At 34.0% G+C, this 15,464-nt stretch overlaps 1 protein-coding gene across 16 annotated transcripts in view; it reads left to right on the top strand.

Moving 5' to 3' along the window:
- Nucleotides 1-15,464, top strand: part of SLC4A10 (solute carrier family 4 member 10) — a 304,114-nt gene that overhangs the window by 155,879 nt on the left and 132,771 nt on the right. For all 16 annotated transcript variants that reach the window (XM_034654639.1, XM_034654638.1, XM_034654629.1 and 13 more), the window contains exon 5: nt 8,226-8,386. In XM_034654639.1, the coding sequence (XP_034510530.1) occupies nt 8,226-8,386 (161 nt within the window). The remainder of the gene's footprint in view (nt 1-8,225; nt 8,387-15,464) is intronic.

Genomic DNA, 15,464 nt, shown 5'->3' on the forward strand with positions numbered 1-15,464 from the left:
ATAATTTGTGTGTCATCGGGAAAACAATAGGGATCTAAAAGTAATTTATTTCTATCTTTTCAACTGTTGGCCTGTGCCCAAACTAGTGATGGTATATGATAATTTGAGTGTGGGACTTTTTTAAAGAAAGGGAAAACATTATAAGAGGCTTTAGGTATAGTCCTGGATTTATTTATGTACTATTTGGTGAAGGTAAAAATATTTTGTAATGTGTTTCTAGGCTATGTATACATTTAAACACAGTGTTTTTTCAAAATAACTTCAAAAAATTACTTTTCTGTCAACTGTAATTAATATTTCTATATTGCCATATAATTGACAAATTACTATAAAACAATCATAAGCTAAATTTTGCATTTACTTTTTTTTTTAATCTTTTTTTTTTTTTTAAAGATTTTATTTATTTATTTGACAGAGATAGAAACAGCCAGAGAGAGAGGGAACACAAGCAGGGGGAGTGGGAGAGGAAGAAACAGGCTCATATCAGAGGAGCCTGATGTGGGGCTCGATCCCATAACGCCGGGATCACGCCCTGAGCCGAAGGCAGACGCTTAACCGCTGTGCCACCCAGGCGCCCCTGCATTTACTTTTCATTCATTCATTCATTCTTGACTTTTTGCTCATTCATTTAACAAATATTTATGGAATATCTATTATGTGCCAGGTGTAAGGGATAGAGAACAACAAAAATCTCAGACCCTGCCTTTAACAATCTCACAGTTTAATGAGGGATTTAGACAAGTAAAGTTGTAAATACTGTATAATGAATGCATGAATGAATGTCCACAAGGAATTGTGGGCACACCAAGGGTTGTCCTTTAACCACTGCTTCCCAAATTTTAATGTGAATGCAAATCACCTGGGGTCTTGCTGAAATGTAGACTCAGTATTCCTCAGGCATGGAATCTCAGATCCTGCATTTCTAATAAGCTTCCCAGCTGATGTCGCACCAATGTTTTTGGTTTGAGGATCACATTTTGAGTAGCAAGGATCTAAACCAAAGGGTGAAGGAGAGGGCTCAAGATAGCTTACCTGGAGGGGCACCTGGGTGGCTCAGTCAGTTAAGTGTCTGCCTTCAGGCTCCCTGCTCAGCTGGGAGTCCGCTTCTCCCTCTGCCCTCATTCCTCTCATGTGCTTTCTCGCCTCTCAAATAAATAAATAAAATCTTTAAAAAAAAAGTAGCTTTCCTAGAGGAGGTGATCTCTGAGCTGGCTCTTGAAGGGTGACTTGGACTTAGCTAGGAAGAAAAGCAGAAAGGGCGGCATAGGAAGAGGAGGCAGGATATGCTTGAACACGTCCTCTGACATAGGTTTGACTGTTTTGTTAGGTTATCCCTTCCATGGTCATACAGCTCTTGTTGTTAGAAATCCTTTCTGTTGGCCATGGTTGTTAGTGGCCAGGGGATTGAATGGCCCTCTGAAAGCCACAGTACACCCCTGGATCATATTAAACTTGTGGTTGCATTTAATCATTGCCTTAACTCTATCCAGAGTTAGTGTGAAATTAAATGTTCAGTCATGATATTATAAATAATACTGGGTTAGTTAATTCTTGTTTGATATGTTTTAAATGGTCTTTACAGGTCCCTTTTACTTAAAAAATACTTGAAATAAATAGAAGAAAATTAAAATGGCTATTACCTAGTTCACCTCTGTTAACATTTAAAAAAATAAAATGAACTGCTAGAATTTAAAATTCCAAAAGTATAGAAAGATAAAAAAGCAAAAGTATCCTCTACTCTTGCTCACATTACCTCTCTTCAAAGGTAATCACTATTCTTGTATCTCTTCTCATAAAAATTTTAATACCTAGATCTGCATGAAAATGTATGCCCTTTTAAAATTTACACTATAGGGATTATATACAATGTTCGTGCCTCACTTTTTCATTTAATGATATATTTGGAGCATTTCCCATATTATCAATACAGATTAGTCAATCTTTTTAATGATTGCATTACCTTTAACAATATGAATGAACTTTATTTAGCCACTCTTGATAGGGATTTAGGTTGTTTTATACTTTTGCTGCAAACTTTGCTTCAGTGATCACTCACATGTATGTTTTGGTGTTATTTTGTAGGTATTAGGTAAGGTGAATTTCTTTTTTTTTTTTTTTTTAAAGATTTTTATTTATTTATTTGACATAGATAGAGACAGCCAGTGAGAGAGGGAACACACAGGGGCAGTGGGAGAGGAAGAAGCAGGCTCACAGCAGAGGAGCCTGATGTGGGGCTCGATCCCATAACGCCAGGATCACGCCCTGAGCTGAAGGCAGATGCTTAACCGCTGTGCCACCCAGGCGCCCCTAGGTAAGGTGAATTTCTAACAGGGGAACTTATGTACCAATGACAGCAGGCTTTTAAATTTTGTAGATATTGCAAAATCACCTTTATAAAATGTTTTGGTAATTCATACTTCTATGAACAGTGTATGAGAGTGCTTATTTTCCTCAAACCCCTGCAAGACTAAATCATCAAACTTTTACATTTTTTTTTGCTAATTTTATAGATGAAAAATAATCTCGTTGTAATTTACATTTTTAAAATTATTGGTGAGGGGTGCCTGGGTGGCACAGTGGTTGAGCGTCTGCCTTCGGCTCAGGGCGTGATTCCGGCGTTATGGGATCGAGCTCCACATCAGGCTCCTCTGCTATGAGCCTGCTTCTTCCTCTCCCACTCCCGCTGCTTGTGTTCCCTCTCTCACTGGCTGTCTCTATCTCTGTCGAATAAATAAATAAAATCTTGAAAAAAAAATAAAATAAAATTTTTGGTGAGATTGAACATCTTTTCAAAAATATGCTTTAATTTTTTTCCCCGTGAACTAAGTTGTTCATTTCCTTTACCTATTTTATGTCAAATCATTTTCTTTATTTGACTTTTTTAGTACTTTAAATTAGTGGTATGTTATTCTGTCTGAATTCCCCTTTTTAGAAAAAAAAATCATGTAAGTTAATCATTTTCTTTCTGAAGCTATTATAATATATTAAAAATAGAACCAAAGTTGAAGTAGTTTTTATATGACTTGGTAGATTTTAAGATTAAGAGCCATCTATCCTGTTTTTTTCTTCCAACTGCATCAAAAATGTATATAATATGCTCATCCTTTTTATTTGATGACAGAAAAACAATATATGGTAATCTTCTCCACCAATTAGCATTATGACTTTTGCTCTCTCATGATTAGAGTTGTTGATAGGAATTTAAAGTGCAAACCTCCCTGTTTAAGGCTGGAAGCATCTGTCTTCAACTGGTTAGAGAAGTACTAGGTATTCCTGGATGGCAGGAAGAAGGGATATCTGTTAAGTATGATGAAGTTCTGGTTAGTTTGAGTCTCTGTATTGCTGAGAGGTATTTTTTGGAAGCATTTCTTTTCTATTCCTTTCTTCACTGTCATCCTCCATGATAGAGCTGAGAAGTAAGATTGGAATGTGTATTTTGTCAGGAGTAACTCCTTTATTCTTAAAATGGCTGGTGACTTTTCATCTTCCAGATCAAATAGTGATCTGTTCCTTTTATGCAGTAACTTCCTTGTGACTTGCTCACTCTCATGAAGCTCTGTTATGGCAGAACAAGACTAGACTCTAGCCCTTCCATTTCATCATAGTTGAGCAAGTAGGATTTTATCATGCTCTCATGGATTCACCTGAACAACATGTTTATCCTGAACCACCGAAATGTATTGCTGTTCATTTATAAAGAAAAGTTGATCCAGTTAATTATTAGTATTCTCTAATGTTATTAAATAGGACCTGTGTTCTTAGCAATGCTTCTGGAACCCTATGCATGGTATAGCCATTTGAGGTTCAAGGAGACATCTGATGAGCAATCAAAATAGTAACAGACATTGAAGAGGAGGGTAGATGAATTTTGGCTGAGACACAATACGTCAGGGAAGAACAGAACGTATTTATTGAGGATTTAGAAATGTATGAGTTTTAAGGTGGCAGAAGTAATTTTGTTCTGGTTGCCCTAGTTCATCTAAAAAGACTAATTTTAGTTAATTTAGGACTCCATCTGATTTTCCAAATGCAATTTGATTCTAATAAATCATTAGCATAACTATTTGAAGCACTTCTTTCTTTTGATTAGTATTCCAGGGGAGATTAATAATTTTCTACCCTAATAGTAAAAATAAAAAGGATATTTTATCAGCACATTGCACCTGTCACATATCACATCTTGAATAATTCATGCCCACTGTTGTTGCCAAGTAAAACTTAAGCAAAGTTTTAGAATTTGAAGCTCAATTTTTGAATCGTAATTATTTAATAAATGTTTGTGAAAACCAGCTGTTCACTTTTAAAAACCCTAAAAGAAGCCATATGACAAGGGCTAATGAAATCAACACAATTACAATGTCCTGCTTATAAATAACGTATAATGTTATTAATAGAAAAGCATGCAAAGATACCACAGCTGTGCAATTACGAAGACAACATGTTTGACTTGCTGTGGTTGCCCTTTAAAAGCACTTCCCACAAATGAGCTCAGGAGATGCAAAGCAGGGGGTAGCAGTTGGCCTCTGATACATACATGGTAGTGTCAAAAAGGATTATTGCATCAAAACAATTTTATTGATGCTGTGAAGGCATTTGATATTCAAAATTAAGAAAGGTTAAGTCATCATCAAGATTTTTCCATGAGATGTGAGATGCGAAGATAATATGGATTAAGAACAGCCAGGGGCACCTGGGTGGCTCAGTGGGTTAAGCACCTGACTTTGGCTCAGGTCATGATCTTAGGGATGGAGACCTGTGTCAGGCTCCCCTCTCAGCGGGGAGTCTGCTTGTCCCTCTGCCCCTCCCCCTGCTCCTGTGCTCACTCTCTAACTCATAAATAAATAAATAAACAAACATACAAATAAATAAATAAATAAAATCTTTTTAAAAAATCTCCTTAAGAACAGCTAATATTTCTAGGTTTGGATATATTTCACTTTCCCTTTCCCCTTAAAATAGACATTTTATGATTACATATGTTATTGTCTAGCCTCCACCCTAACCATGTCCCTCCTCCACCATCTGTAGCTTCAACTCTACCCAAAAGAGATTGTTTTCTCTTAAGAATCCATAACTTCTCCCAAGGCTATAATTTTGGATGATATTTTACTTTCTATTTGGGTGGAACTAGAGAATAAAAATTCCTAGAAAAGTTAAAAGAAATTAGTAGGAATAGAATAAACAGAAGGAGTTAATTTCTAAGGAGAACATCTATTTCTAATTTACAGAAGAATTTTATTTTGTAGATTTTTAATATGAGTATTGTAGAAGAGATTATCATCTCTTAATCCTCAAAGAATTCATGAAACGCCTATTTTATGTTGTTGCTGTTTAGTAAGTAGAAAGAGATTCCAATGTGTTAATCATGGATGAAAACAGATCCAGACACACTGTAGGAAAATCAAATAATCTCAGAGTTTAAATCCGCCCATTCCCCCCCACCAGAAAATGTCATACAATTGGCCTATAGTTTTGATCTTTTTCATTGTTCATTACATCTCATTTATGCCTGTGAGACTCTTGTTTGCTATTCAAACAAATGTCAGCTGAGTTTATTTGAAAACTGGAATAAATTACAGTACTTTAGGTCATTACTGCAATCAGGCATTTTGCAACTGACTGTCTATTCAGTGACTACAAATCTTTAAACAGAATTTGGTGTGTTCCCAGACCTCTTAATTTCTATCTTTGAAATATGAAATGTAATAAAGAAGCAGAAAAGAGAGATACTCATGTATGTGTGTGTGTGTGTGTGTGTGTGTGTGTGTAGAGAGAGAGAAAGAGAGAGAGAATACATGTATAGGATAGATATATCATTTTTAATATAGTCTTTTAAAAATAATTATTTAAACAGCTCTTAATGTTTTTGGCATCATTCTGGAGTTGGCCTAAAGCACTGAATCTTGAAATGTTTAGAAACTTGATATTTGTAACTCATGAGTTTCTTTTTATGGAAAGTATCTTATGCTTCTTCCTATAATATTCATAAAATCTATGGCTAAATCAAACTAACATCCATATATTTGGTTATCTTAACTACCAAACTGGAATTCCCAGAGATTCCATTCTTTTCTGAAAGACCAAGTCTACAATCTGAAGGAAATTATGCTAAAGGAAGGAAAATACATTTAGATTTGTTTCTAAAATTTCTTTTCAGAGACATACATAGATCAATGGAGTAGAATAGAGAACTGAGAAAGACCAACCCAAGTACAGCTACCTGATTTTTGACAAAGGGCAAAAGCTATTTAGTGGAAAAAGGATTGTCTTTTCATCAATGGTACTGGAATAATTAGAGATCTATAGGTAGAAAAAATATTAATACCTCATAGTGTATACAAAATTAATTCAAAATAAGTCATAAATCTAAATGTAAAACATAAAGTTATACAAATTTGAGAGAAAAATATAGGTGAAAATCCTAGGAGGACCTAGGACCTAGATGATGAATTTTTAGACATTATATCCAAAGCACAAATCATAAAAGAAAATATTCATAAATTGGACTTCACCAAAATTAAAACCTTTGTGCTGTGAAAGACCCTGTTAAGAGGATAAGGACAAGCTATAGACAAGGAGAAAATATTTGCAAACCATATATTTGACAAAAATATTATATATAAAAGATGCAAAGAACTCCCAAATTTCAACAGTATGAAAACAAATCAATTAGAAAAATGGACAAAAGCACAGTCTGGAAGTGACACACGTAATTTCTGCTCACAATTCATTGTCCAGAACTAGTCAATAGTCATATGGTCTCACCCAGTCAAAAGGGAGCCAGGCAGTGATATCCTATTCTCTACTGGATAGAGAGGGACAACTAGCTGATGAACAGTACTAACGACAATCACATGATTTATGAAGTATTATGGCCCTATCAAGGCCTGAAAATCATTAAGAATCACTAATGTGAAATATTCCCAACTGTATACACAAAAATATTCTATAAAATTGCCACCATTGAAGAAATGCTGTCAGTGATTTGGGGCTTAAATATGTTTTTTCAACCTTCAAGTATCTTACAAACTTATGAGAGGTATAGGTATTCCCTGTCTGTCAACTGTTGGCAGGCATAGCTGTTCTTCCCTATTGGTTTCCTTTTCATTTCCTGACAACTTATTGCTTCCTGAACAGTGAGGATGGATACATAGCTTTCTTTATCTTTCTTGGAACTTTGCACATTAATCATTCTGATTAACCCTTTTGGTTAGTTATTTTTGGCTGATCCACTGATTCCCTAACTAGTTGCTGTTGGAGTTAGATCATTTGATTACATACAACAATAATATAGTATTTTAGAGACAATTTGAGTGATATTGCATGGAGAGACGAAGTTAGAGCAAAAATGACTAAGGAGAGGAGAAATGAGGAAAATGGCAGAGGGAAAGGGAAGGAAAGCAATTTAGCCTTTATTTAAGATTCATTAAAAATGGAGGAATTAAACTGGTCATCTATTAGGATTAGAGAACAAGTCCCTAAAAGAATAAGAGACATAGTGCTTGTGCCAGACCAGTGGAATTGCTGGTTTCTCTTTATTCTTTCCATTTATCTTAGTTAAACAAACTCAGATATTATTATTCATTTCACTCTAAGAAGGCAGTGTCTCTCATTTGGCGTCTTGACATCAAGGCTTTTCTGTTCTCCATCTGGGCAAGAAGGCTCAGGGATTGGAGGCTAAGCTCCATTCTTATAGGTTTCTGTAGTCTCTAGGAAATGACTGCAATCACTAGATTTCATCCAAGCAGACCTAATAAGTATTTTTCTTATAGGACAGGCCCAAAATTATACTAGCTTTCCTAAAAATTGATATTCCATTTTAAGACCTCCCACTGAAGAAAAATGAGTATTCTTTCATTTTCTTTTGCATCTTTTTGAATTGCCATTTTCCTTCTATGAAGTATATTCTGTTAATTCTACAGCAGATTTGTTGTGGCCACTGAATAAACATTTATATTAAGATATTTTCTCGGATATCAACAAACTAATAAAAATAACAGTTGAGTTTTTCTTTGTCTTTATACAACTTCCAATGACAAGAAGAATGCTTATTAAATGGAATTAAAATGAAATAAACCAAATGACTTGAGCTAGTTTTTACTTCCAAACCCACAAAACCATGAAGCAATGTGAATATCTTTCTGTTACTACTTTTTATTCTTGGGACAAAGAGTCATTCATCTACAATAGAATATTCAGTGTGCTGATAATATTTATTTGTGTAGGTGGTTGAAGTTTGAAGAAGATGTGGAAGATGGAGGAGAAAGGTGGAGCAAACCCTATGTGGCTACTCTTTCATTGCACAGCTTGTTTGAGCTGAGAAGTTGTATTCTGAATGGAACTGTGTTGCTGGACATGCATGCCAACACTTTAGAAGAAATTGCAGGTATATATATTTTTTTCCCTTAATCTATTTTACTCATATGGGTATAGCTGATTTTTGTTATTCCTTTTTCCTTATAATTCTCTGTATGTGTACCTTTGGAAAATTAATTCTTATGATCAGCATATGAGAGCTTAAAATTAACTTTCTCCTACTCCCTTGTTTAAGATAAAAGAAGTTGAAACTCAGAGAAACGTGGTCCAACTTGTCAGTGGCACATCTAGAACAAGAACCTAGGTATTCTGACTCCCATTTAATATATATTGTTTTTCACTATTGTGCTTAATTAAGTTGTCACCATAAAGAAATTGAAGGAAAAAACCCATAAAGCTAGACATGGAATTTTTCAATATTCAAATGCACTAAATAATCAAATAAAAAATCAGTTCATAGGGAAAATGTTAATTTAGAATAGAACAGAAAGTTATGGCCATTTATTTTAAACCGAATTAAAACTCATGAATTCCAGAGGATGCCAAGTGATGCAGTTGTGATTATCTTGTAATTTAATATTATGACTAACCCCTGGGATGAAAGATTTGTATTAGAAGTCTGTTATGTCCATATAACACAAGGAGCTATGCTTAGGAAGCATTTTACTGTTACTCTGGAAATAGAGGAAAGAACTCCTGTATCTTTTGTTCTGGAAGACAAACACATTTTAGTAAAAGCAAAATAATAGAAAAAGAGTTTTGAAAGAGTATAAATGAAATAGTTAATGGAGATTTTAAAAATAAAAATAAAGCAACGATGCAGGTGGTTTTCAAAAATTTCTATTTTGGAAAAAAGAAATAAAAGCAGTTCCATGTAGAATTTACTTGTAAAGTAGAAAGACTTAAGGGAAACTTTAATGTCTAAATTATATTGTAGTAATGGGAAAAAAAAACCCTCCAAAACTCTGTGAATGTTTTTTTGATTCCAGAAGTGAAAGAATATTATACAAAAAAATAGACATAATTTAATCTTCCAAATAGTCTCATGAATTAAGTGTCATTCCCATTTTTCAGTAAGAAAATAGAAATTCTGCAACTTTCAGGGCCCTTGTTCCATCTAAAAGCCTCTGACTGTAAGCTATGTGTTCCTTATATTACACTACAACCACTGTCTGAAGAAAGAGAATGGCTTGAAGTGAATGCTGCCCACATTTTAATGATAGTTTAATTACTTAAAAATTATTTATTTGGTCATTGGAGCTGATAGGCATGCATACATTGCAATATGCATGAAAAGAAAAGTAAATATGGAAAGATATCTTGGCCTACAATATTAAGCAAAAACAAAATCAAAACAGAAAAAATGGGTTAGATAGACCTTCTTTTCCTTCTTTCCCAGAATTTCATACTACGCCTATAAAGAGCTTTCCCTTTAAAATACATAACTAGAAAAAATAAAATAAAATACATAAATACATAAGTAGAGCCAAAAAGACTATATGAAGTTAAATACAGTACATTTTTCAGAAAAACACAGATACAGTGATGGATAACACTAAATCAAGACTTAGAGAAAATGGTTAACTTAGGAATTAGCAAACTTCTTGTGAATGCTGGAATAGTAACTATCCAACTTAATTTCCTAGCTTTACGTTATGGGGTCCTGCTGATAGCCCATAAACTTTTTTTGTGTTTTAATTAGGAGCCAAATGACATTTTCATGGTACTTTGCAGTTTAGGAAGCTCTTTTTAGTAATTCTCTGCTATCTTTTTGATATTCAAAACAAAATTGAGGGTTAGTATTATGATTGTTTATCCTTACTTCATAAATGAAGAAATGAGATTCAGAAGGTTGAAGGTCTTGCCCAAAATAAGAAGTTTATTTATGTCAGTGATGGCATTACCTTTGAAAATGGATTAATCCAAATAACTTTTGGACTGGCTATATCGAATGAAACTGTCAGATTCCTCAACCTGGCAAAATTAACCTCAGAAAAACCCTTCATAGTTTTACCAGGTTTTAAATGTCTTAAAGCATGTAATTTCTAATGCTTTCTTCAGAAATTTACTTCTACCAGGAAATCTCCCATGAATTTGACAGAAACTCTGTTCATCTTATCACCTTGGTTCAGTTTTATTATCTAAATTTATGTTTCCTTTCCCTACTGCTGCCCCCTTCCCTAAGCTCAGTTCTGTAGAATATGGGAGGGTTGTTAGCTGTGTTAATTCTTGCTCTTGAAAGCAAATTACATTTTCTGAGTCTATCCTTACATAGGAAAGTAGTTCAATGGAAGTTTTGATACCCCAAATAGCTTTTATTCTTTCTGCTCGTCTAATTAGTCAGTATCTTTATGTCTCCAAAGTAGCTCAACTTGAATGTCCCATTTTCAGTGTAGAGCAGTCTATAAAACGCCATTCAGAAGATGTCAGTAGTTTAGAGCTAGTGCCACATTAAAAATATGATTAAAAATATTTGTTGATCATTCTTACCTTAAATTTCTTTTCACTCATTAATGAGATTTCCTGTCTTTGAGTAATTGTAATTTGACTTATTTAATCAAAGGTATTTATTTCTGCCCTCAATAAAATCTTATTAAGACATTTTCTCCCTATAGTTTGTAATTATTTTCTTATTGTTTACTTATTGCTATTTTTACTTTGTGACAATTGAGCTGTATTACTAAGTGTGTAATAAGTATACTTTACATTTTCAAGGCTTCTAACTTTGTATTTTCACATTCATTATATTTTATTAGCACAGTAACCTTATGAGATCGGGAAGAGGATATACCCCCTGTTCTATAAACACATAAAGTGATAAGTCATAGGTGATACTTGCAGAGATGGGAATAATTTCTTTTATTAACCTATAATTGTAAGTTTTGTTTTATTCTATTTCATGATAACTTGTGACCATAGTGATTAACAAGAGGACTGGGACTCTTCTTCACCTCTTATTTTTCGTGTTTTTCTATATGTTAGGCAGTTACTAACATATTAGTCACTAGTTTCAATTTTCCAAAAGCTGGATATAGTATTTATCTTTAAGGGCTCTAAACTCTTAAACTTTGTGTACACAGGCTCTGCAGCATTAATATTTTCTAGACATTTTCTAACAGAGAAATATGACCCAGATATTGTTTTAGAATAATCAAGGATTTTTATATCAGTGTTCTGATATGTTTTTAATAGAGTCTGAGATAATTCTTTAAAGAGATTTTTGTAGACTCAGCAGGAGAAAATCCCATTTGTATCTGGCAGGTCTGTCAAGAATGTCTGGTATAATTAAAGTAGGATTTTCTTTTGGACAAAATTAATTTAAAAATGTCTATTTCTCAATGTTTCAGGGAACTCAGAATAAATTTAAACTTCCTCCTTCAAAATATTATTTAACCTTTTCAAAACCGAATTTCTTCAGATATATTTTCTTACTGTGATTCATTCTGATGGAGATTAATTGTATTTAAAATGCTTCTTAATTATATTTATATAAATTACAGGTGATTTTATGGTCTTTGTCAATCTATTTGAAATTCAGCACTGTAAAGATTAGTAATGGAAATATTCTCTTTGCAGTTTTATGCTTTAACCTAATTCTGTCAATGGGAATAAGAAATGAAAACCAAACCAAAGTTAGGACCATGGACAGATTATCAATCACAGCTCTCCACTCATTAAAACAACTTTTGTTGTGTAAAATATTCTATTGAAAGAGAAGATTGAAGTTTGCTCCACTGAGTGTAATCTGCAGATTTGGGAGTATGGGAATAGTCACATATTGTTTAACATGTCCATACATTACATCCTTGTTCTGGAAAGTAAGAATTCTTAGGGTAGTTCACAATTTTAGTATATACATTCCTGTTAGTGCTGTCAAGCAAATTGCTGAATTTAGACCCTTCTTATTTCTCACCCCCCCCCAACCCCAGCATCTTTTAAAGTTAAGGCAATGGGTTTTTAAGACAAAGAATTTATATGATTATCTTTTAAGAGGCAGAGATTTCTAAAGAATCTGTAAAATCTCATGATCACTGGAGGTTTTCATTCAGTGGTCAAGATCGATTGATCATGATAAATAATTGCCTGATTAGATGAAAAATAATTTTTCATTTTCTGAGGCCTTTTTACAGTAATGCTACTAGTGTTTTTAGAGCCTGCTTAGTGCTAGAAGAGTCTGACCTATTTATCCTTTTCGTTCTTGCTTCTCCTGATACCACCCAGATCCTGGCATTATGCTTTGGCAGGCTAGACTGTGTTATTCAGACATCATAGCCGGATGAGAGTGTAGGACTTGATTTTGAGCCCAAGACCATTATGGTTCATTATCCTTTCCTACTTTTCAAGGTTAATACAAATATATATTATAGTGGTGAAGAGAACAATGAAAGTGATTAGTGAATCAGGCTCCCATTGGTACTTAAAATCTCACCTCAGTATAAGTTATATTCTTAAGCAAGATGATTAACTTTTCTAGTTCATTAAGATATATTTGATGCAGTTATACCTCAGAGGAGTTTGCTGTGTATTTCTGTGTGGCTAATGAGCAGATGAGCATTTTTTTTTTCTATTTACTTTCTCTTATGTAACTGTTTCAAATAAAGACCTTATTTCTGAAAGACTGTGAAGCTAGTGGCTTATGGGTTTTTGTAGTGCCTAAGCCTGGAAAGACTGTACATTGGTAAGAACTAAAAATCATAACCATATACACGGGGTTTTTTATATGAGTCATTTGATTTTGATTAGAATATTGAACTGGGGATACACATTATGGCTTACAGATGAAGCTGTGGCACCGTGGTACCCTTCTGGTGTTTTAATAACCTACTTTACAACTCCCATTATGAAGTGTATGCAGCGTATTTTATGTACATTTTTCCCTCTTAGCAAGGTTTCAGTGTAAAGTCCCATATGTTGGCAATTTATCATTTCTTTTATTTCAAATTAATTCCAGGATATTATAACTACTCATCTCCAAGGAAGTGAGGTATAGATTTAAATATTCTATACTCTCATAGTTTCAGAATTGAAAGGGATGTTAGAGGTAATTATAGTGAATATTACGGCTGATTTCTGAACATAAATTCTACCTCTTTTCGTTGTAAACAGCAAAGTAACAGAGCAAAGGTTGGCAAATTATACTCAAACACTGTCTGATTTTGCCAGGCCAATGAGCTAAGAATGGTTATTACATTTTACACAATTGAAAAATAATAAAGAGAAATTTAATATTTTGCAAAATTAATGTTTTGATTAAAATTTGAAATTTAATATTTAATGAAAATTATATGAAATTCTGCGAATACCTGTGGTTTAGAGAACCAGTTCGAGTGAAGGGTAGTTCTTGATCAGCCTCGTCCAGTCATAGGGGCACTGTTTCCAAGGGATTGTCTCAGCATGGGCAGGGCTATGTCAGTTGGATTTAAGAGAATTTTTCCTGGGTAGAAGAAAAAGAACCTCCTTTTAAGAGAAAGTCACAAAAAATCAAAGAATATATGGATATCAACAAAGACATGTATTTCTTTGTTGCTATTGGCACTTACTTTATGACCATAAGGAAAATCAACCTTAGGTTAAACTCACACTTGACAGAGTCAGAGGAATAGAATTAAATCCAGCCTAACTTTGATTTTCTGTTATGTGAGCCAATGAAATTCATTGTTTTATAGTTTGATTGGGGTTTATGGTTTTTTAAATTGAAGTGTAATTGGCACACATATTATATTAGTTTCAGGTGGGGGCGCCTGGGTGGCACAGCGGTTAAGCATCTGCCTTTGGCTCAGGGCGTGATCCCGGCGCTGTGGGATCGAGCCCCACGTCAGGCTCCTCTGCTATGAGCCTGCTTCTTCCTCTCCCACTCCCCCTGCTGTGTTCCCTCTCTCGCTGGCTGTCTCTATCTCTGTCGAATAAATAAATAAAATCTTTAAAAAAAATTAGTTTCAGGTGTACAACATAGCAATTTGACATTTATATACATTTTGAAATGATCACCATGTAAGGCTAGTTAACATCTGTCTCTATATAAAGTTAATACAATATTATCTATGTTCCTTGTGCTATATATTACATCTCCATGACTTATTTATTGTATAACTGGAAGTTTATATCTCTTGATCTTTTTCACCAATTCTGCCCTCCCCCAACTTGCCTTCTCCTAGGGAACTATCAGTCTCTTCTCTATATCTGTGAGTCTGGTTTGTTTTGTTTTTTTATGTTCATCTGTTTTACTTTTTAGGTAACACATATGAATGAAATCTTACAGTATTTGTCTTTCTCTGTCTGACTTATTTCACTTAACATAATACCCCCCAAGTTCATCCACATTGTCACAAATAGCAAGAGTTTATTCTTTTTTATGGCTGAATAATATCCATTTTTCTAGCTGGATAGGTAGATTGATAGATCGATAGATAGACATTTAGGTTGCTTCTATATTTTGGCTGCTGTAAATTATGCTGCAATAAACATAGGACTGCATATACCTTTCTGAGTTAGTGTTTTCATTTTCTTTAGATACATATCCAGAAGAGGAATTGCTAGATCAAATGGTAGTTGTTTTTAAATTTTTTGAAAAATACTGTTTTCCATTGTGGCTGCACCAATTTGCATTCCTACCAACAGTGCACAAGGGTTCCCTTTTCTTCACATCCTTACCAACACTTGTTATTACTTGTCTTTTGGATACTAGTCATTCTAACAGATGTGAGGTGATATCTCAGTGTGGTTCTATTTTGTATTTCCTGATGATTAGTGATGAACATCTTTTCATTTCCCTGTTAGCCATCCATATGTCTTTGGGAAAATGTCTATTCAGGTCTTTTTTTTCCATTTTTTAATTGATTTTTTTGCCTTTTGCTATTGAGTTGTAGGAGTTCCTTATATATTGTGGATATGAGCCCTTTATCAGATATTTGGTTTGCAAATATTTTCTCTCATTCAGTAGGTTGCCTTTTTGTTTTGTTGATAGTTTCCTTTGCCGTGCAAAAGCTTTTTTTTTTTAATGATTTTTTTTATTATAATATGTTAATCACCATACAGTACATCCCCGGATTCCGATGCAAAGTTCGATGCTTCATTAGTTGCGTATAACACCCAGTGCACCATGCAATACGTCCCCTCCTTACTACCCATCACCAGTCTATCCCATTCCC

Source organism: Ailuropoda melanoleuca, chromosome 2 (genome assembly GCF_002007445.2).
Source record: "Ailuropoda melanoleuca isolate Jingjing chromosome 2, ASM200744v2, whole genome shotgun sequence".
NCBI classification, from domain to species: Eukaryota; Metazoa; Chordata; class Mammalia; order Carnivora; family Ursidae; genus Ailuropoda; species Ailuropoda melanoleuca.